The sequence below is a fragment of the Vitis riparia genome, chromosome 19, assembly GCF_004353265.1.
Source record: "Vitis riparia cultivar Riparia Gloire de Montpellier isolate 1030 chromosome 19, EGFV_Vit.rip_1.0, whole genome shotgun sequence".
Lineage (NCBI taxonomy): Eukaryota > Viridiplantae > Streptophyta > Magnoliopsida > Vitales > Vitaceae > Vitis > Vitis riparia.
In genome coordinates, this window is record NC_048449.1 from 9,494,584 (window position 1) to 9,515,163 (window position 20,580).

The 20,580-nt window shown below is 34.8% G+C and overlaps 2 protein-coding genes and 1 non-coding gene across 6 annotated transcripts; 1 reads left to right on the plus strand and 2 right to left on the minus strand.

Moving 5' to 3' along the window:
* Positions 1-1,278: 1,278 nt before the first annotated feature.
* TRNAF-GAA lies at positions 1,279-1,351 on the plus strand. Its single transcript has one exon. It is a non-coding gene; the product is annotated as a tRNA-Phe (tRNA).
* Positions 1,352-1,842: 491 nt separating this feature from the next.
* Positions 1,843-8,675, minus strand: LOC117908829 (serine/threonine-protein kinase D6PK-like). Of its 3 annotated transcripts, XM_034822603.1 has the most exons (4): positions 8,492-8,675; positions 8,109-8,358; positions 6,207-7,296; positions 1,843-2,912 (listed from the first exon to the last, which is right to left on the minus strand). In XM_034822603.1, the coding sequence occupies exons 3-4, from the start codon at positions 7,163-7,165 to the stop codon at positions 2,036-2,038; spliced, it is 1,836 nt and encodes a 611-aa protein (XP_034678494.1). In that variant the 5' UTR covers positions 7,166-7,296; positions 8,109-8,358; positions 8,492-8,675; the 3' UTR covers positions 1,843-2,035. The 3 variants fall into 3 exon arrangements, with proteins under 3 accessions (XP_034678494.1, XP_034678495.1, XP_034678493.1); XM_034822604.1 differs by lacking the exon at positions 8,109-8,358; XM_034822602.1 differs by having other exon boundaries at positions 8,109-8,675.
* A 4,176-nt stretch (positions 8,676-12,851) lies between these two features.
* On the minus strand, positions 12,852-19,441 carry LOC117908082 (DNA-directed RNA polymerases I and III subunit RPAC1-like). 2 transcript variants are annotated; one of them, XM_034821761.1, is made up of 9 exons: positions 19,130-19,438; positions 18,252-18,437; positions 17,739-17,868; positions 17,522-17,602; positions 17,200-17,399; positions 16,530-16,625; positions 16,343-16,436; positions 16,034-16,150; positions 12,852-13,394 (listed from the first exon to the last, which is right to left on the minus strand). In XM_034821761.1, exons 1-9 carry the CDS (start codon positions 19,238-19,240, stop codon positions 13,291-13,293), a joined length of 1,119 nt encoding a protein of 372 aa, XP_034677652.1. In that variant the 5' UTR covers positions 19,241-19,438; the 3' UTR covers positions 12,852-13,290. The 2 variants fall into 2 exon arrangements, 1 of the variants encoding a protein (XP_034677652.1); XR_004650153.1 differs by having other exon boundaries at positions 13,306-13,394; positions 16,034-16,148; positions 16,340-16,436; positions 19,130-19,441.
* Between the last annotated feature and the right edge of the window lie 1,139 nt (positions 19,442-20,580).

Consider the following 20,580-nt stretch of genomic DNA (forward strand, 5'->3'; position numbering starts at 1 on the left):
TAAAACTTCTAAAAAAGTAATATTTTTATGAATTTTATATTAAGCTCTTTTTTTAAATCATAAATATTTTGAATAAAATTAATCAAATAAATATAAAAACTCTTATTCAATCTAAAAATGAATTTTTACTTTCTAAAAAATCAGGTTTAATTTTTATTTTTTATAAATAATGGTTACTTTTAACAAAATTAGTCACACAAGCCTTTATCAAACTTAAGAAAGTTTACGGGTAGTAAGAAATTAATTCCATCAAGACTTTAATTAATTCATATTCGGACGCTAATAACTTAATCAACATAGAGGCTTATCTAATTTACATATTAGCTCAATAAATAAAAGAAATAAATAGATAATAAAATTTAAATTCAAAGGTATAAATTATCAAACCATTAGTGATATATAATATGCTTTAAAATTATTAAATTGTTATTGCTAAAGAGAATGGTATGTACATTAAATTTAAAATTTTAAAGAAATCGATAATTCAATATAGTATTATACTTTGGTTTGACAGGAGGTTTTATGTTCCGATAGTCTGAAACGTGTTCAATTATTGCACTGCTTGTGTGGTCCTTGAACATAAGATTTTCATTATAGAAAGGGAAAAAAATAAAGAGAGGTGATGGCGATTCACCGATATTTATATGAATCACATGACTAGGAACCCAAAATGTCAAAAGGCACACACCATCCCACATGTGACTTTGGAGAAAAGGGTTCATATTGGTATCAATTGTTGAAGGCAAAATGCTTTAGAACTAAGCTTTGAGCAACACAACCTTTTCCCACGTACATGTGCCCATGTGGCTCCATTTCTATGGTCTCCCACCCCATCTTTGGTGTGAATCTATTAAAAGTCGTTGCTTGTGGCAGGGCCCAACCAGGCCAAGAAGATGGGGTTGTCTCCATATGTCAGCATGCCGCGGCATCATCGCTAGACCCGTTCCATTACAACACAACAAAAGCAATTAGACCATCACCATCATTATGTTGCAAAATGCTCTTCTTCGACACGTTACCTATAGAGAATTTTCCTTATAGCATACATCAGTATCTAATGGGCCACCGTTCATTAATAACAAAAAAGAGGAGTCAATGATAATGTGAATATTCATGCAAAAATGGGTTGGGCCTAGAAAAAGGAAAAGGAAAATTAATTGAAGAAAGAAAAGTAAAAGCGGTACGCTTCCCCACGTAACTGATTTGGGGGAATGATATTCGGAGGAGAGGGTAATGTTACTATTTATTATTCTATAAATTAATACACGTAAGGCACAAGCGGGGATAGCTCAGTTGGGAGAGCGTCAGACTGAAGATCTGAAGGTCGCGTGTTCGATCCACGCTCACCGCATTTTAATTTATTTTTAAATATTTTTTATTTCTAATGTTTTATTTTACATAGTATAATTACTTTTAAAAATAATTAAAAGATATTTTTTACATACAGAAAATGGTTTTCTGATTGTTGAACATATTGCTGAACATATTTTCCAGTTTTTTTTATAAAAAAAAATTTTGAAGAATAAAAAAATATTCTCAATTACAATTGCCAAAAAAACCCAAAGTTTTTTTAAAATATAATTTTAAAATTCAACTAAAATTTTCTATTACAAAAAAAAAAAAACAATGGATATCTTAGAAAGTATCCTACACTTGAAAATAGTTTATAAACTATATTTTTCAAAACAATTGTATTTTTAAAAAATAAAATAAAAATCCCCCAGCCCAACTCCATGGATAGGATCAAAGCTTGAAAGAAAATACCCATCTGAAATTGGTGTAGGATTGTTTCTTGGTTGGATTTCATCCATGAAAGAGTCTGGATAAGTATGAAGAACATCATTTTTAGGTGCTCCACTACAAACTTTGTAACTCTTCTTATACCAACATCAAACATATATGATCAACTTTCAATACAAGAAACTCTAAATTCAACATCAACATCTCTGAAAAATGTTCATAAAACTCTACATCTTCTTCTTCTTCTTCCCTCAATGTAAAAAAAAAAAAAAAAACAAATCAGTTCTGAGACTCGTTAAAAGAAATCAAATTCCAGATAATTATCACAACTTTTCTGATCAGGCCCCACCATGGCAGCTGCTGCTTTTTCACTGCTTGAGGCTGCTGGAGCTGGCACTCGCTCAATCTCAACTGGCTTTGGGATCTCGGGAGGGCTCGCACATCGAATCAAAGCCCAGTTGACACCCTCGAAGAAGGGGTGTTGTTTGATCTCTGTTGCCCCTCGTTTATATGCCAATCTGTGCTGTGGCTCCTTTACCAGCAAGCCCCTTATCAGATCCCTTGCTGAAAAACTGACCACTGGTGACTCCGGGAACCGCAGTGGCTGACCCACAACATTGAAGAGGGTTGCTCGATTCCCGGATCCTTTAAAAGGAGTCTTACCAAAGAGTAGCTCATATAGAAAGATTCCAAAGGTCCACCAGTCCACTGCACTGCCATGACCTTCACCCTTGATGATTTCAGGTGCAAGGTACTCGTGCGTCCCCACAAATGACATTGAGCGAGCCCCAGTTGGCTCTGCAATGAGCTCTGGCAATGGGCTCACTTGGTTTCCAATTTCATTCTTGGGTTTCCGGTCCTTTTTGGATTTACTTGAAAATAGGCGAGGGGAAAAACATGTTGTTGGGGCCACACAGGATGGCTGAATACAAGAGGGTTCAATGCAAGTAGGTTGGACACAATAGACTGGGTTCCTTCGTAAGGGTTCAGTGTCAAAAGAAGAGGACTTGACCAGTGTTGGGCTGACAGCACACCGGAGAGAGAGGTCAAAATCTGAAAGCATAATGTGCCCGTCTTCCCTCACAAGGACATTCTCTGGCTTCAGGTCACGATAAACAATCCCAAGCATGTGAAGGTATTCAAGAGCAAGAAGAACCTCTGCTACATAGAACCTGCATGTTGCAAAGCAATGTTAACGATAATCACAAGCCCACATGAACTTTAAAAAACTGATTAGCTCAACAAACAAGAAAGATAACTTCATTTGCTTCTGGGCGATTCTGCATTAAAAGGCAAGCCAAAACTAGAGTTTGCACCATTCAATCATATGACTATACTAGTATCTATCTCACTACTATTGTCTCCACTTTCTCAAAGATCATATTCTCTAGGTTCCTGGGATCATATTCAATGCCCACCAAACAATTTTACCTGGAGAATGCAACAACTTGAACTTTATGAGGAGATGGCAAGCAACTCATATCAGCTAACCTCCCTGACCATATAACAGAATCTCCAGTTAGCACACCATGTGTCTCCAAACTGCATTCCACTCCCAGTGCACAATGTTTTTACCTAGAATTTTTATGACTTGAAATTTAAAGTAAATAAATATCAAGTTTTTTACCATTTTTTATGGTACTGTTTAGTAATATTTTAAAGATAAGATATCTTAGAGTATCTTGGCATGCAACAAGGACATAGGCTCACGCTTTCAGGATCCAAAACAGATGTGAGGTGTCTGAATGGCAACCCAAGCTCAAGTAATAAAGGGCAAGATTTTTGTGTTGCAACCAGTAGAACCAAATGGTAGAAACATAAGCAGAGTCTCAAAAAGTAAGAGGAAGCTCTGTTGTCCACCAAAAAATAACCAAAGGAGTCACACTTGCATGGTATTTTTCTTGCCAATCGGCATCAGACTGACGGCTAATGCAGTTTTCCACACCTCTTAAAACACAAAAGATGGTGCAATTGGTGTAGAAGCATGCTAGTAAAATCCAAGGCAAGGAATTAAGAAAGGACGGAAGCAAGCAAGAAAGAAGAAAAATAAGAAGAAAGAAAGAGGAGAGATATACATGGTTACCCTACTTTTCTAATCTCAAAAGCCCCCCAAATCCCAACTAAGGTTGAAAATTTTGTTTTACAAAGGGGAATAATGTACAACCCTTTTCCTTTTCTTGATAGGCAAAGTAGAATGTACAACCTTAAAGGCTCTAGAAGAGTTTACCTTTAAATTGAATAGATCTATGAAGAAAAAAATGGTTAAACAATGCTAAAGTAGTCACTTCCAAGCATATAGCAAAACTTAAGGGAAGATGCCAATGCAGCCCACATCAAAAGGCAAAACCAACTATAAATTTTTTTTCCCCTGATAGGAAACTAGAGATTTGAATTAATATGTCCCTAGCATAATGAAGGGGCACAGCCAAGTATCTGTAAAGTACACAAAGCCCCCAAAAATGAGCAACCAGCCAAATATAAAGGCCCTCCTCCATCAGCCAAACCACTCTTCAAACAATCAATGAACCCTAAAAATGAAATAGGCAACCTCCAAAGAATACCAAGACCACTCCAACGAAGTTATGACTCATGACAAAAGACTCTTGCAGTGTCTGATTTTGACACCCCAATTTTGAAAAAATTCTAAAGTTTTACTCTTTCGAAAATCATCAAAACAAATATAAAGGGGCAACATCCACACCACTTTATGCCTCCAGCCCACAGAACTATAAGGCCAACTAAACCACATATACTTAACCAACTGCACAAAGAACCAATTATAATCTATATAACACAAGGATTAAGTAGAATAAAAGCCACATATACTAATATACTAAGCAAAGAAGGTAAGCTAGCTAGATCCAAAGTAGAAAGCAGGCTAAAACCAATAAAACATGACTTCTAAGCTACATCAACCCTCTTACTCTTTAGTCATTTGGGCCTATCTGTTGATCCTTCTGATCCTTGGTTGGAATCTTTGCATTCTCCATTTCATGAGATTTTTCCATTTCCTTTCATATATAGAATTTTCTATAATTAAAAAGAATCGGAGTCGTATTGGGAAACATGTTTAATTGTGTCTAATGCGGCCCCAACTTAAACTATGGTACCATTCATCTCCAAACAGCTCATTCAAAACTAGATATGATTGTTAAACTCTTTAGTCTAAAAGGCAAATAATAAAAATACCAAGTTATCACAGAATTAGCAACTGTCAAGTAACTTTTCTTTATAGATGGAATTATCCAGAGTACCACACAAAAGAATAATAGTCATTTGACAGGAGTATTTGTGATTGTAGTGGCGTCCATTGGTGTTCACACATGGTATAAAGACCAAACAAAAAGCAGACTAGCTGAAAGTGCATAGATTAGAAATTAGACCTGCCCTCAACATGTTAGATGCCTTCCTAGAATGCAAAGCCTAGTATGCTCACACTGAAAAACAATACAAGAATAAAAAGTCCCCTTAAAATGATATAATACAGTACTGCACAAAAAAAATACCACATGAGCACAACAGAAACCACTAGCCATGCATCTCTCTCCTGTGCCCTAGATCCAACACATTTCAGATCCATGTCCCACTTCAAACATCTTAGACCACTTGTGACATGTTCAGCATTTACCCCTTCATCAGTGCATTGCCCTGATTTTCTTAACTTCCTGCCTAGCATTCATACAAACTCCCTCATCTCAATACTTCTTTTTTTTTCTTTTGATATGTAAGAGAGTGTATTAATAGGTGCCTCCCTCATCTCAATACTTCAGCACCTGGGTGATGAAATTTCAAACCAAAATATCTAACTCCAAGAGCAACAGCATTCACTTCAAATTGAACAACAGTTAAAAGGTCAGAAGACAAATGATCCCATGTACAAATCTCTAGGTTCATCAGTATATAATCTAATATGAAATCATATGTTCAGTCAGAAATTCTTAATCAGTAGTTTTTCAGTTTGGAAGAATGGGAGACCTCAAAAATAAAATTGGAAAGTACCATTTTCCTAGAACGAAGGGTGGGAATATTAAATTAGAATTTCTGGCCTTAACGAATTTTTTCTTAATCTATTTGGTATTCATTTAGGAGAAACATAAATCCAAAGTATGTTTGATGGAGAGTTTTCTTCATCCTAACTGGTGCACTCCAGAATTTCCTATCGTCCTACTTGATATAACTTCCAAATATGCCATCCAAGATTTCCAGCTGGAGATGAAAACACGCTATATGGCATAATTTTGCTGGCATGAACAGTATTTCTTCAGAACATGGATAGTAAATATGAACTAAATTTATTTACAGGCATGGAACAAATTAAGAAATCATATAAGAAAAGCTTTAAAAGATAAAAATTCAAACATCTTCAAGAAGCAATCTACCAAACCATGCACCAGAACTTGCAAAGTGTTAACAGAATTCTAAGCAAATTTGAACAATAAAGATATCATAAGGAACTAGCATCATACTTAACAGCTTGCTCGGAAAAATGCTTCCCAGGTTGCCTCTGCCTAAGTGTGTGTAAATCACCTCCTGGGCAGAACTCCATCACCAAACAAGAGAATTTTTCGGTCTCAAAATGGGTGTATAAGGTTGGAAGGAAGGGATGGTCCAAGGATTGGAGAATCTCTCTTTCTGTCTGAGCCCGAAGCAGCTTCTTACGACTTGCTAGAGACCCTTTGTCCATGACCTTCATCGCAAAATAACACTTGGTACCCTTCAATTCTGAAAGATAGACACTTCCAATATCTCCACAGCCCAACCTCTTCAGAAGTCTGAAATGGTTTAAACCCAAGGCCCCATCTTTTGCACGGACAACCTGGATGGCTTCCCACCTTGAATCATTAGCTTTATGAGGTTTGCTGATACTGCTACTTAAGCTGCTACAAGTACTTTCATCGCTCACGTCACTGCTTGTGCTACCTCTGCACATACTGCTCTTGCCACTCTCAACAAATTCAACACGATCACTAATTTTGGCACTTCCACTGGTCTTGGCAAGGCTGCCGGTCCCATCACTAACTTTAGCAGCAACTGTGCTATGCCCGTGCTTAGACGTTTTCTTCTCTTGATCAGCACCACCATCTAGTGAGCCTGTGACTTCGCTTACAATAGGTGTTACAATTGTTGGCGTTTGTTGTGAATCACCTAAAGATAAACTTGAACCTAACTTGTCAGTTAAAGAATTGGCAGACCCCTTTTGATGAGAACTCAATGAATTTTTGTCATCTGAGGCTTCTACATCAACCTGCTTTAATGCGACTGGCTGCACACTTCTAGGTGTTTTTTTGGGGGTGACCGGCTCAGATTTGCTCGTTTTTGTAATCTGCAAAGGTGATGGCCTGCGCGAATTTCCTTCCAATGTTTGACTACCAAAAGTTCTCTTTTGCCTATCTGGGGATGTTCTGGCACCAGATTTTGAGGCCATTGAAGATATGCCGATTGCTTAAATAGATCAAATTGAGCAAACCCATTACCCACCCCCCAACTTTTTATTAGTCACTCCATTAGCAATCCAAAGTTTATCCATCTCAAACTCGATCAATGGTAAGATGGCCTCTGCAATTATTATTCCACCCAGAGAAAATTTTCAGAAGATATTCAATTTTTTTAATAAGCTACCCAAGAAATAATATAATTGGAGGAAATCTTCCAATCTTAAACTACACCAGAGGACATACAAATCAAGTGCAGACAAGATTTACCCTCCATTTGGTACTAGAAAAAATGGAAGGGGGGGAAATGAAGTGGAGGATAAAATCTTGAATCTTATTCTTTCAGTTATTTCAGATTTTAGGGGGAAAACATAAGAATCAACTCAACCAAAAGAAGTGGAGGATAAAATCTTGAATCTTATTCTTTCAGTTATTTCAGATTTTAGGGGGAAAACATAAGAATCAACTCAACCAACCGAAATGGTTGGCCTAAGATCAGATGAGTGAAATTTTAGTTTTCTCAGGCATCAAGCAATTGAAAATCTGAGATTAATTTTTTTTCATGCCTGCATTTCTTTTCACCAACCAAACATAAAGCAATGGGAAAGAAGGGATAAGACAGAATCATCACTAGATTTACATAATCTATGCATCAGATCATAAACCAGATCAAGACGTCATGATCAAAGAGATCTAAAATATTCCATGACTCAAACAAACCTATCGATTCACACTTCAAGAAGTACTGAAACTCCTTATCAAAAGAGTCAAAATTCAAAAATTCATCAATAAACAATGATAAAATGAAAGACCCACTTAGAAAAATCAAATCTTTCCAAGGAAAAAAAGGGTTTGCAAACCAAGAATTGCATGCAGACTCAGATCATATATCATTTCCAACAAATAATCAGTAGACCCACCAGCATATGAACATACCATGAAAGTAGACGAACGAAAGTCATCCACCTCAAAATGCCAATCCTTTTTCAGGGAACAAATAAACTTTCTGGAGAAAATGTGCAGGATCAAAGACCCATATAAAGGTAGAAAAAATCAATCAACTCCGCGAAAATGCATTTCTTCCAAAACAGCCCTCAAGATAAGAGCAAAGTCAAGAAGATAAACAAGACCCAGATGCAAAAGCACACAGATCTTGAACGGCAGACCCACCTCTTCTGATCAAACCCTACCAAGGATCAAAAACCCCACAAAGACCCAGATGCTAAAAAACAAAGTAGAGGGCATGGGAAGCAAAACCCACCAAGCAAAACACAAGACCAGTTAAAAGCGAAGAGAAAAAGAAGCCTAAAAGAGAGTACCTGAGTTTCAAATATCAGAACTTTAGGGTTTTGCTTTATCAGTGGAAAGAAAGAGCACCACTGTAGAGAGAGATAAAGAAAGCGAGACCCTCCTCCTGAAATGTGTGGAGAGAGAGGAAAAAAAAAGGTAAAGGAAAGAAAAAAGAGAAAAAAAAAAAAAGCTTTCAGAGTGTGGGAAAGAGTTGGGTGTCTGTGGGCTACTACCATTTAACATATAATGTAATATAGAGAGATAAGAAAAAGTGTATACGTTTTGGTAGAGAGAGAGTGCAAGTGAGGGGTCAAAGCTAAAGTAGGGCTTTTTTGGATCAATAATTTCAATGTATTTTGTCCTCAAACGCAAGGGTCTGAATCAACACATGGGCCTCACTAGGGTTCCTGTCTGTCTATCATGCCTGTTGGACTGGTTGAGTTTCCAATTTTAGGGCTTGGAGTCCTTTAGAATCACCACTCCTGTCCTTCTCCTTGCTGCTGCCACCCATTTTCTGTGGTCCATACACCTCCTCCTGCTTCTTCCCCAAACCTACGCCTATGCCCTTCTTTTTTATATTCCTTGGATCACATTTGATTGGATGGTCAAGATGGCATCATCCATCCAATTTTTTTTTTTTTTCAAATCCAAAATCTTTCTGCAAAATCTTGGTGTATTAATATAATAATATCCTGTTTTTCTTTAAAAATGCAGATTTTTTTCCTTTTTAAATCTGAATGCATTTATATCTTATATTTGTCTTGATGAGTTCTTTTAAGGTCTTAAAAATCATGTGAGAGCATCTTAAACACTATTAAATATAATTTTTGAGAGTATTTTCATAAAATATCTCACATTTTTTAATAATGTTTATTTATACTTTGAAATAAAAAATAAAAAAAAAACTTTAAACTTGTTTGACAATTATTTTCGAAACAATTATCAGTTATCCAAAACAAAAACAAAAATAAGAAAACAGGTTTATCAATTAAAAATTATTTATATTCTCCGTTGTAAGAATAAAAAACAAAGTGTTTAGTTATTTTTTTTTTCACTTATTTTTTATGACTATTTTAAAAAATAATTATACAATCATGAGAATAATTAAAAAAAAAATAAAGCATGGATATAAAAAATATTTTTAAAACATATTAAAAATAATTTTTAAAAACTATTTTTGAAAATAATCACCAAATAGGAGTTTTATTTTTGGAAGTATAATTTATGTAATTAATTTTTTCTTAAATATTAAAATTGTTATTACTTATAATAAAAATATTTTCAAAATATGGTTTCTAAAAATAAAATCAATTACATGGTATTAATAAGGCTTTAATTTTAATTTTATTTAATTTGTTGTGAGTATTACAAAAAAGATTTGATTTGATGGATATTTAGGTTTACCTAGATTGCTTTATTATGATTTAATTAAGTTGCTTTAATTCTCAAATCCAAGTGTACAATTTTGAATTCAAATTAAAACAATTCTTGGTTTGGTGCAATTACCATGCTTGCACCTACTTTTTTTTTTTTTTTTCCTTTTTTAAGAATTAGATATTAAAAGGAAAACAATAGGAAATCTAGGAATAGAATCTATACCAAATTTCAAATTTAAGCAAAAGGCCTTCCAACAACAACATAAAAGAAAAATAGGTAATGGGCATCATTCTTCCTCCTAAGTGTGGTTCAATATTGGCAAATAAATGCAAACAATCAAAGACAAGTTACAACAAACATAATAGCTAACATCTCCTTGTCTGCCCAAATCACATCCTAATGTACCAACCACCATTATATCATATTACCTAAGTAAGTTGATTCAATTTAGGTTTTCAATTATGGCTTTAAATGACATTATCCCCACAAAATTTTACCAAAACTCATCAAGGAGGGCCAAAATTTGTTTGAGAGAGAGAGAGAGAGAGAGAGAGAGAGAGAGAGAGAGAGAGAGAGAGAGAGAGAGAGGGAGGGAGGGAGGGAGGGAGAGAGAGATGAAGGGAGGGGGGGTCATATTTTTCATTCCAAGATAGGTAAAACATCCTCATTGTGAGGGGGTCTAAAGTCAAAAAAAAATGTAGGGGACTTAATTATGAAGAAAATGATCAATGTTCCCTTTTTGGACATCTAAGCCTAGCAAACCCCTAAAGTCAATAAACCAAAGTTGGAGAATCTAGGGCAAGTGCAAAGCTTCATAGAGGTCACAAGTGATTTTATGAGGAAAAATAAAAAATGAAAGACCCCATTAGTTCCAACAGTATGAAGATTGGGGGTGGAATGAGATAATGGGCTGTCATGTTCACCAACTGAATGTTGTCTTGGAGTTTCTAAGGAACCAAACGCCTAAATCTTCCCAGATGGATTTGACTCTTAACCCCTTTGGCAATCATGGACAGCTCATTTAATGTAATAATCCTATTTGCCCACACCACATTCACAAAAAGTAAGGTTGGTAGTTTGCTTCTTAAGACAAGGGTGTTATGAGAAATTCAATTCATCATCACTATAAAAAATTCAACTAAGTTTTATTATACTAACCCTTAATTTACATGGTTGTTTGATGGTCTTTTATCTTGTACTTGGGTCATGGCTAATCAGTCTAGAGTAGTTCAAAGTAATTCATTAATAATATAGAAACATGACTTTATATTATGAGTGGCAATTCGTATAAGTGATAATTCATATTGTGTTAAAACTTAGTTGTTCAACTAAATAGGTTAACCCCAAATACGATTCGAATAATAATCAGATTAAAATATAAATCCAAACATGACTTATTTATTAAACAAATAACATCCTGTGTAACTCATTCAATGATTAAGTCGAGTTTGACCTTATTTGAGTCAATAGAATCAACTTCCCAACTTGACATTTTATGATACAATTAACCTATTCATTCAAATCATATTTTAAACAAATCAAATATAGGTTAAATAGACTATTATTAGGCTATGATTATAATTAAATTAATCATTATGATTATTGGATAGATCAATTCAGCTTAAATTCATACTATGATAAAAGTTGATAAAACAAATAACTTATTTATTAAACGAATTATATAGGTTGATATAAATTCAATCTAACTACAACCATATTTAATCCAAATCTGTGAACAATGTATTAAATCTAAATTATGTCAACGAATCATATCAAACTCTATCATCCTGTTTGAAACATACTTTTACGCAATTTAACACACAATCCGCGAGTGATGAAACTACTGACAACAAAAGCATAAATACTCCTATATACGTTGAGATTAACCCACTATTATTACACTAATCATGGTTAGTTTCTTGGTTGTCTTCAAGTTCTCTTGGATGCCTTTCGGTCCTCCATTCACAATGTTCTCATGTGTTGTAACAGTGAAGTATTTGTTGTTGGAGCAAGGCCAATGTGCCTGACTACAATAATAAACCTTGTTTATTATTCAAAAAGGAAAATGTTGATTAGAGAATGCCAATAACCACTCATTAGTTTAAAGAAGCTGGCACAAGATAGAAACAAAGCAAAACTCAATTATATAATCTGAATGCACATAGGCCTGTGTGCTGCAAGCCTGCAACAGCACACCAAGATTCCATTGTCCTTTGTCCTAATAGCAGAGGTATAAATAAACACATGGTAACACAGGGGATATGCATTCTCATATATGATGTGGGTTTGTGTGCTTGTGTGTAGATTAGTACAGGAAGGCCAAGGCCACACTCTCAGAAAGGAATACTTCCAAGATATATAGTATTTGGTACAAGAGAAAATTAAAAGGTTCAGGGTATTAATTTATCTTTCCACAGGGTCTGAGTTGTGCAGCCTTGAAAAAAAAATAGGAGGGCTTGTGGTTTTAATGAAAAGATTCCATAATGTGCTCAGATTCTCTTCTCCATTGATAAAAGACATGTTAGGTTTTCCTTAAACAAAGAAGAGAGATGATGTGGTAGACTAGTCCAAATCAGCCGAATCCTACAAATATTTGCCAATCCACCAACAATGGAGGCCTGTGATTTAGCATATTCTGGATGAAACATAGAACATTAGTAACTATACAAGCTGAAGTATGCGAAAACATATTTGAGTATTTAAATGTAAGAGCTTCCAAAAGATGTAGAATTTCCTTCAGGATGCAACCAAACCAAAAGCCAAGCTTGTGGTTGCCAGGTGCCATAAGAGGCCCCTGTCATTCAGTTTGGACAAATGCCCCAGCCTGATGCCTAGTATGCACTGGCCGGTTCTGGTCCCCCAGTATATCAAATTCCAAAAGCTTTCAAAGCTCTCATGAATGGTCAGCAACTCGCTTTGGTCATTGAACATGGGGTGGACGACATGATGTGAAACATACCTTTGGATCATAGTGTAGGAACCAAAAACAAGCAGGCCAGAGCAGGAAAAATCTTGAAAATATCCGCAACTTGGAGAGAACACCAGGCACTAATACATTATCTATAATTGAAACATAACAAAACATGGAGACTGTCATACTCCATAATATCTCATCTTGCACAGAAAATATGTGAGCCATATGCAGACAATAAATAAGCTGTTTTACATCTTGCACAAGAAAAAAATAACTTGGGGCTTCCAATCAGGACCAAGACAAGTTAAAAGTACACCAGGAACTTCTCATGCAAAACACGATTTCCTGGCAACTCTAAATAATAATTAGGTTCCTTTCGTCCTTTTCCTTTTTGCTGAATTAATGATGACCTTATCCCGACAATCGTGAAGCTGATTTTTCCCAATATTCTGATTTGAAGCAGAGCACAAACCTTTTCCTTTCTGTTTTTCTTTTCCACATCAATCAATCTCTTCTAGGCATCCCAAGAGCAAAGTTTTATGAGAGCTCAGTAATCACTCGTTCGCATTTGTCTTCCAAGACCTTCACAGCTTCATTAAATAGTACTTCAGGAGGTAATGCCCCAGTTGATTCAATGGTAACTACAGGGAAGAAAGAAAAGTGCAAATTAGAGCATATCTTGTCAAAATCTTTCCACAAAGAAATAACACTGAATTTAAAAACCTATAGACACTGAAATAACTATTTATGCAAAACTGAAACAAAGGTTTGAGGTCAATCATATTGTATCAACATTTGGACCCCTACTGTAAACCATCTGGGTTCTGCAACTGTACCCTGTATTCTTGTTGTATTATGGTAAAAAGAAATATCTCAGGCTAAAACACGAGTATTAAACTTTTTTTTCTTTTTTTGGATAGAGCGAAACATGAGTATCATCTTGACCAGAACCTTGAGTTTTGTTAGCTATCTGGTTTAAGTATAGACATTAAAGAAAATCCTGGTCAGCCACATTTGACTGTCCCACTTCCAGGCATTCAAGTGTTTCACCTTTGCCACCTCTATTGCTTGATGTAACCAGCTGCAAACCTGTCCTGATTATAGGACCCAATTGTCCCTTTTTTTTTATAGGCAATAATTGAGAGTATATTAAAAGCGCCTTAAAAAGAGTGCATCAAGGTACACACGATGTATACTATGTGGCAAAAGCCTAGCCAAGGAAAGAAAAAACAAGAAAAAACAACCTCTCCTTACTTGGAGTTCAACCAATCGACAAAGTTTATCAGACATTTGGATGGCCATCTATATAGACTCTTAACTCATTCCAAAAAAAAGGTATAAAATAAAATTTAATTGCTTGATCCAGTTGTTTAGCATCCTCAAATGACTTCCTACTTCAACCAATCGACAAAGTCTATCAGACATTTGGATGGCCATCTATATAGACTCTTAACTCATTCCAAAAAAAAAGGTATAAAATAAAATTTAATTGCTTGATCCAGTTGTTTAGAATCCTCAAATGACTTCCTACTTCTTTCCTTCCACAATGTCCAAAATGAACACAAGGGAACGGCCCTAATTCCCCATGAATAAACCATGATAACTTAGAACATTCCCTCTAAAATGGAATAAACTTGTTGCCACAGAATCCTAGCTTCGAAAGAATTTCGAGTAAATCATCAACCTATTCTTGTTCATCTTTACACATGTAACATCCATTCAGCACAATACATCTCCTCCTTTTGAGCTAATCAAGCATCATAGTCCTTTCCCAAACAGAATTCCCATGTAAAAAGCCCAACTTTTGTTGGCACCAAAACTACAATTGCCTGGAAAGGCCTCTTCCTCCCCTAGATAAGGAGGCATAGAGAGATTTGACAAAGAAATTGTCACACTTGGTTTCCATCCCGGTCATCCTATACTCCTCAAGTTCTCAATCATTTAACCATTTTGAAAAGCAGGAACTCCATCGACACCCCTCCCTAGCCTACTCCCATGCCTCCGCTACCCAATCATCTTTGGCGATGGCTATAGAGAATAACTATGGGAAATACTCTTTCAAAGACATGTCTCCACACCATCTATCTTTCCAAAATTTTACCTTTATACCATTCCCAACAACAAACGATACTTGCTTTTAACTACCTCCCACCAATTTCTAAGTGCCTTCCATGCCCCCACTTCATAGCCAACCCAGCACATTCCTCAAATGCATCCCCCTTCCTCTATCCAAACTTTCCTATGGTATGTTTCCATAAGGACTATCTCTCAGTTGCGAATCCCAACTCCATTTGCCAAGCATGGCCTTGTTTAAAGTGGATAGATTTCTAACACTAAGGCCCCCATGCTTTTTGTCCAAGTAGGCAATAGAACAATTTACCAAATGAGGCCTTTCATCAAAGGCTCCACCAACCCATAGAAAGTCTCTCTGGATATGTTTTAGTCTTAAGCCTACCCTTCTTGGGATGAGGAACATGGACATAAAATAAATTGAAAGGCTTGACAATGTGCTTTTAATCAAAGTAAGTCTCCCTCCTATAGAGAGGCATTGCCTCTTCCACAAAACAAACCTCCTTTGAAATATCTCCTCCACCCAATTGTCCAACTTCTAAATGTTCATGTGTTCCACCTTGTCAATGTATCACCTTTATCACTTGAACGCAACTAATTGCATGCAAACCAGTTGAGTTTCAATGAAGCATCAAATAGACTGTAACATCCAGCCTCTAAAGGAAGTTAATGTTTATGAACAGCAGGGCACCACCCAAAACTTTAATGTTATACCCTGGGACATTGTTGTTAGTCTAGAAGAAACGAAAATTTAAGACCAGCTTGGAAGCTTTCACCTTAGTGGGTAGAAAAATGTTGATTTAGGCTACCCCACTATAGCTAGATCCTTAAATAGTTAGATATGGAGATCCCAAGAAAGACAAGGACTAGCAATCCCTTGACTAATACTTGAGTCATCAACAAAGAGGATCTTTCATCTTCTTTCTTTCTTCAAAAAAGGACCATCAAACCAGAAAATTTTGATGTGATGATCACCTATTTGGTAGGTTATAGAAAAAAAAAACCAATCTTAATTATTCAAACATTAGAACATTTAAAACAAATTTCTATAGTGAATGCATCGGATGGATAGCTAAGATTGTCCACTTAGTAGTAATTCTATAATGAATGCATAAGATGAAGGCACCACAAACACATTCAAGTGTTATCACTGTGATGTTCTCAGAGATGCCATGGGCCCCGATTCATGCATGCACACCATTTTACTTACATATGAAGTGATTCTTGACACGTCGTATCGCCACATGCTTATCCCAATCATCCCCTCTAATGCATTCTCTACATAGTGTACAAGCTCGTGGTCGGGCTACAGTGGCCTTTTTTTTACCTGCTTAACAGAAAAATCATCAATCAGGAAAATGTGTTATCATAAGCACACAGTATGTGAACCGATTACACCTAAGGAACCTATGTTCCATAAAGCATTTCTAGAGACAGAAATGCTTCTGGCATGAGCTTATTCAATCCACAACATACACAGCCATACAGAACAAATTTCAAAGAGAAAACATTACTCTACCTTTGGCAATATCTTCAATATCAAATACATTAACTGGACATTTCTTGACAAGTTCTTCTGCCTTCTCATCTTCAATTTCTTGTAACAACACAACCTACATAGATAGTAAAAAAGACAAACTCTTTCAAAAACCTGAAGTTGCAATCTGAAGATGCAACTAAGAGAAAATAAATAAGATCTATATCACCTCAGGAAGCATCCTATACCAAGCAGTGGCCACTGGCGACCACTTCGCATGAGTTTTACCCATCCCTTTAACCGCATGTGCTTCAAGTTCAATTTCCTAACAAAGAAACAACAGAGATAGTGAGAACATGAACAAACAATGCCTTCAACAATTAAATTTAATTGAATAAAATTTATGATAAAATTAAAATTCTCTCATTATAGGAGATAGGAGGTGGAGCTTGTTTCATTTGGATAAAACATCAAGCAAAGATGCACAATGGGATAGTTTAAAAGTACAAAAATGTAGTAACCATTCATACAAATACCATACTTAAAATTTGATTTGCCATTCAAAACAAGAATTACTAATTCAACCACAAAATAATTGAATTCTAATATGAAATTTCAATTCGTTGTAAGCTTATAGCCAATAGAAAAAATGAGTAGAAAGTTGTCTGGATTAGGATACCTAAGTAAGAAATTCTATGCGTCCATGGTTAGAAATGCAATAGATAAACAAAGAAAGTCCACAGTAATAATAATCATCCAAAATGAAATGTACCCATCTATAGCAAACCCTTACCATTAGTCCAGTTTGAGAAACAATTACTTGGGGCATTACTTCATCTATGCAATACATAAATATATTGGCAATGAGCAAAACACAGATGAATAAATGATAGTATTACCTGGCCAGGGCCAAGTTTAGCAATAATAATGTCTGGATGCTTAGGACCGATGGATTTGTCAGAAAATTCTGGCAAGGAATCCTGGCTGCAGCTAAATGAGGTATAGGTTTTTGGTTTTGAGGTTGAACTTGAAGTTGTATTTTCTGTAGCCAATGGAAACTCACTACCATGTGGCAACCACTTTAATTCATTTGATTTTACTGCATTATTCAAGACAGCTTCATTGTTATAATGATCACAAACAATCAAAAGGAAAGAGAAAGTGATTAAAGCAAAAGAAGGCATCAGACAACACCATAAATGCAGAGCACAATAACCATACCTGTAAGTCGGGGCCCGCCTCGCTCACAACGAACGTGAAGGTTAAAAACAATGGTGTTCTTTTCATTAGGAGTATCATTTTCTAAATGAAAGAAAAAAGAGGAAATTAGCACCTATGAACAAGCAAAGATCTCAACAGGTGAAACAAGTAGAGCATTGCTTTTGATTGTCATGAAATAGAGTATCAAATTAATAAAAGATAGGTGCTTGAGTTAAACCTGACAAATAATCAAACAGCCTTGGGTCAGCATCGATTGGAATGAGACCCAATCTGTGGGCAAGCACTTCATCTTGGACAATTGATGTATTATTTGCAATGAGAACCTTTTCAATAGCCATTGTGGGAAGCTGCATCCATGAAGAGAAAACCAGAAATAAGCATATACCACCCAGATGCCCCTTTGTTGGCTCTTCAAGACAAGAGCACTCATAGGAATGGTGCAATGCAGGACACAAAGAAAGAATGAATGATAAAAAGGATTTTGGGCATGAGAGCAAGAACATGTCATACTACTATCTTACCAACCGTTTTCAACATAAAAACCGATATTTTACAATGACTAACAATACAATGAGATACTACTCTTTCAATGGTAAGATAAATGAAACAAGAAAACATGCAAGTAATATTATTATTAATGAAATTCTCTACTCTTTCAATGGTAAAATAAATAAAACAAGGACATATATGGGTTATATTATTATTAATGGAATTCTATGAGAGAACACACCTCTGCAATGAGGATCCTACGAAATGCATTAGCAATCGAAGGATCAATACCAATCATATCAAACTCCATGTCATCCTCTGAAAGCCGAATCACTTCAACTCTAAAATTATTGCAGAATTGATCCATCCGCAAACTATTATCAACTCCCATGGATGAATAAGCACCAGAATATTGAACATTCTCTGTCTTCAAATACAAAGATTCCCAAAACATAAGAGACTAAAAGAAACAAATTCTAAAAAATCCAAACCCTTGTGCTCTGTTTCATTGCTGACAAAAATTAGGGAAAATAGAAGAAAATAGATTTTGAATCCTGGGCTCTCATCATAAGGAAAGCGGAAAACAAAAAGGCACCTCCATGCAAACAGCCTAATACTGATTCAGTTGAAAAGGGTTTTTCATTTTTCAGAACCCCAAAGTTCAGAAACAAACAAATTATTGGTGTTTGAGGAAGAATGAAATAAAATAAAATAAAATAAAATTAAAATTTTATGAAATATTGTAAAGGATAGCGGGGTGTGAAGTTGTCCTCGACTGTCTTATGGATGGCACAGTTGAGTTGATAATATTTTTCCTACATTGATTAGTCAACGGAAATTTAAAATTTTGGTTGTATTGGGCACAAATGAATGGAAGTTTTCAAAGTTCAGAGGCTAACTTTGTTTTTCCTTCCTTTTCCAGAAAAAATCCACATCGTTCTCAAAACTTAAAAAAAAAAAAAAAAAAAAAAAAACAAATTCAAATCTTAATTCACTGCTGTTTCATCTCATAATACAAAATAAAAAATTCACTTCACACCAAAAACAACCCAGAACTATCGTTTTTTACTATCGTGCAAATTCTGGGCAACCAAACGGGACGAAAAAAAAGTAGCGTACATGAGTAGGAGCATCGAAATTGCAGAGAACGCGAGTTCTCTGGAGCTCGATGTGTGGAGGAAGCTGCCCTTTTGGGACATCAGGCATGTCTAGCGCTGGACTCCTATGCATGGCTTCTCTTGATGGATCAGTCGATGTGGTCAGGATTAGGATTTTTGGAGTCTGAATCCGAGAGGGAGATGAAAGGGTTTTGGATTTTATGGTAGGGTTTAAAAAGCTCTAGATTGATCAACTAATGTGGTTCAGGGTTAGGGTTTTGGAGTTAGAACAGAGAGATGGAGATAAAAGGGTTTTAGACTTTATTGTAGGGTTTAAGAATGGGCAGTGAGATAGTGTTTGAGAGCTTTTCATGTTCACAAATCAATGTATTATTGACTTGAAAAATTAGATTAGCTAAAAAATTGTGAGTGGGGGGGTATTTAAAATAGTTTTTTGATCTGTTTTTCATTAGAAAAACAATTGAAAATTGTGGGATGTTCTACCAAGAAAACTATTTTTTATTGTAATGTCCAAATAATTTTTTTTTGAAAACAATTAATAATTTCTTGTTGAATGGTTAAAAATATCTAAGAATTGTATTATAAAGCAATTCTTAAATTGTTTATAGATATAAAATTTTATTTAGGAATTCAAATATGAAAAATAATACAATACAAAAGTTTGTGAAATATTCTCCATAATTTCAATTATTTTTCAAAACACTTTACAAAAAATAATTTAAAACACCTCAAATTTTTTTTTATGTAAAATATCATGTTTTTCATTTCAATCAAAATTTTGTCAAACTTATTTTTTAAAAGTAAAATAACCGCTTTATATATTCCAAATACCATACGTATTTTTTTATATACACATGGTATTTTTTGTTTTTAAAAATAAAGAATAATGATAACTTATATATAAAATGCAAGAGCTACTTGAAACTTACCTAAAAAATATGGATTTAAAAAAAAATGTTTAAAAATTTGGGATATTAATTTTTTTATTATCTCAAATTAAAAAAAAAAAATAAGTAACTTTTAAAAACATAAAGTAACAAAGGAATTGTATCCAGAGCACTTGATGTTCTTATTATTTATTATTATTATTATTATTATTATTTTAAAAAATCCCTTTTACAACAGTAAAAATTTTCATATATATTACCCTTTTTCCTTTTATATATATATATATATATATATATATATATATATATATAGTATATAATAAAATATTCTAACATGCCTATATATATTCTTGTAATAGCTTATATAGTTTAGTAATAAACAAAATATGTATTTATTACTTATAAAATAATATTTAATTTGATAATCTTTTTATATTTGTAATATTCATATTTCTTTTATATTATGGATTAATCTTGTATAAAATCCTAGCTGATCACCCTGAACGAAGAAGAAGCGAGCATAAACCAATCTAGAAGCAAAAGATGAACGATAATGTAGTTTTTA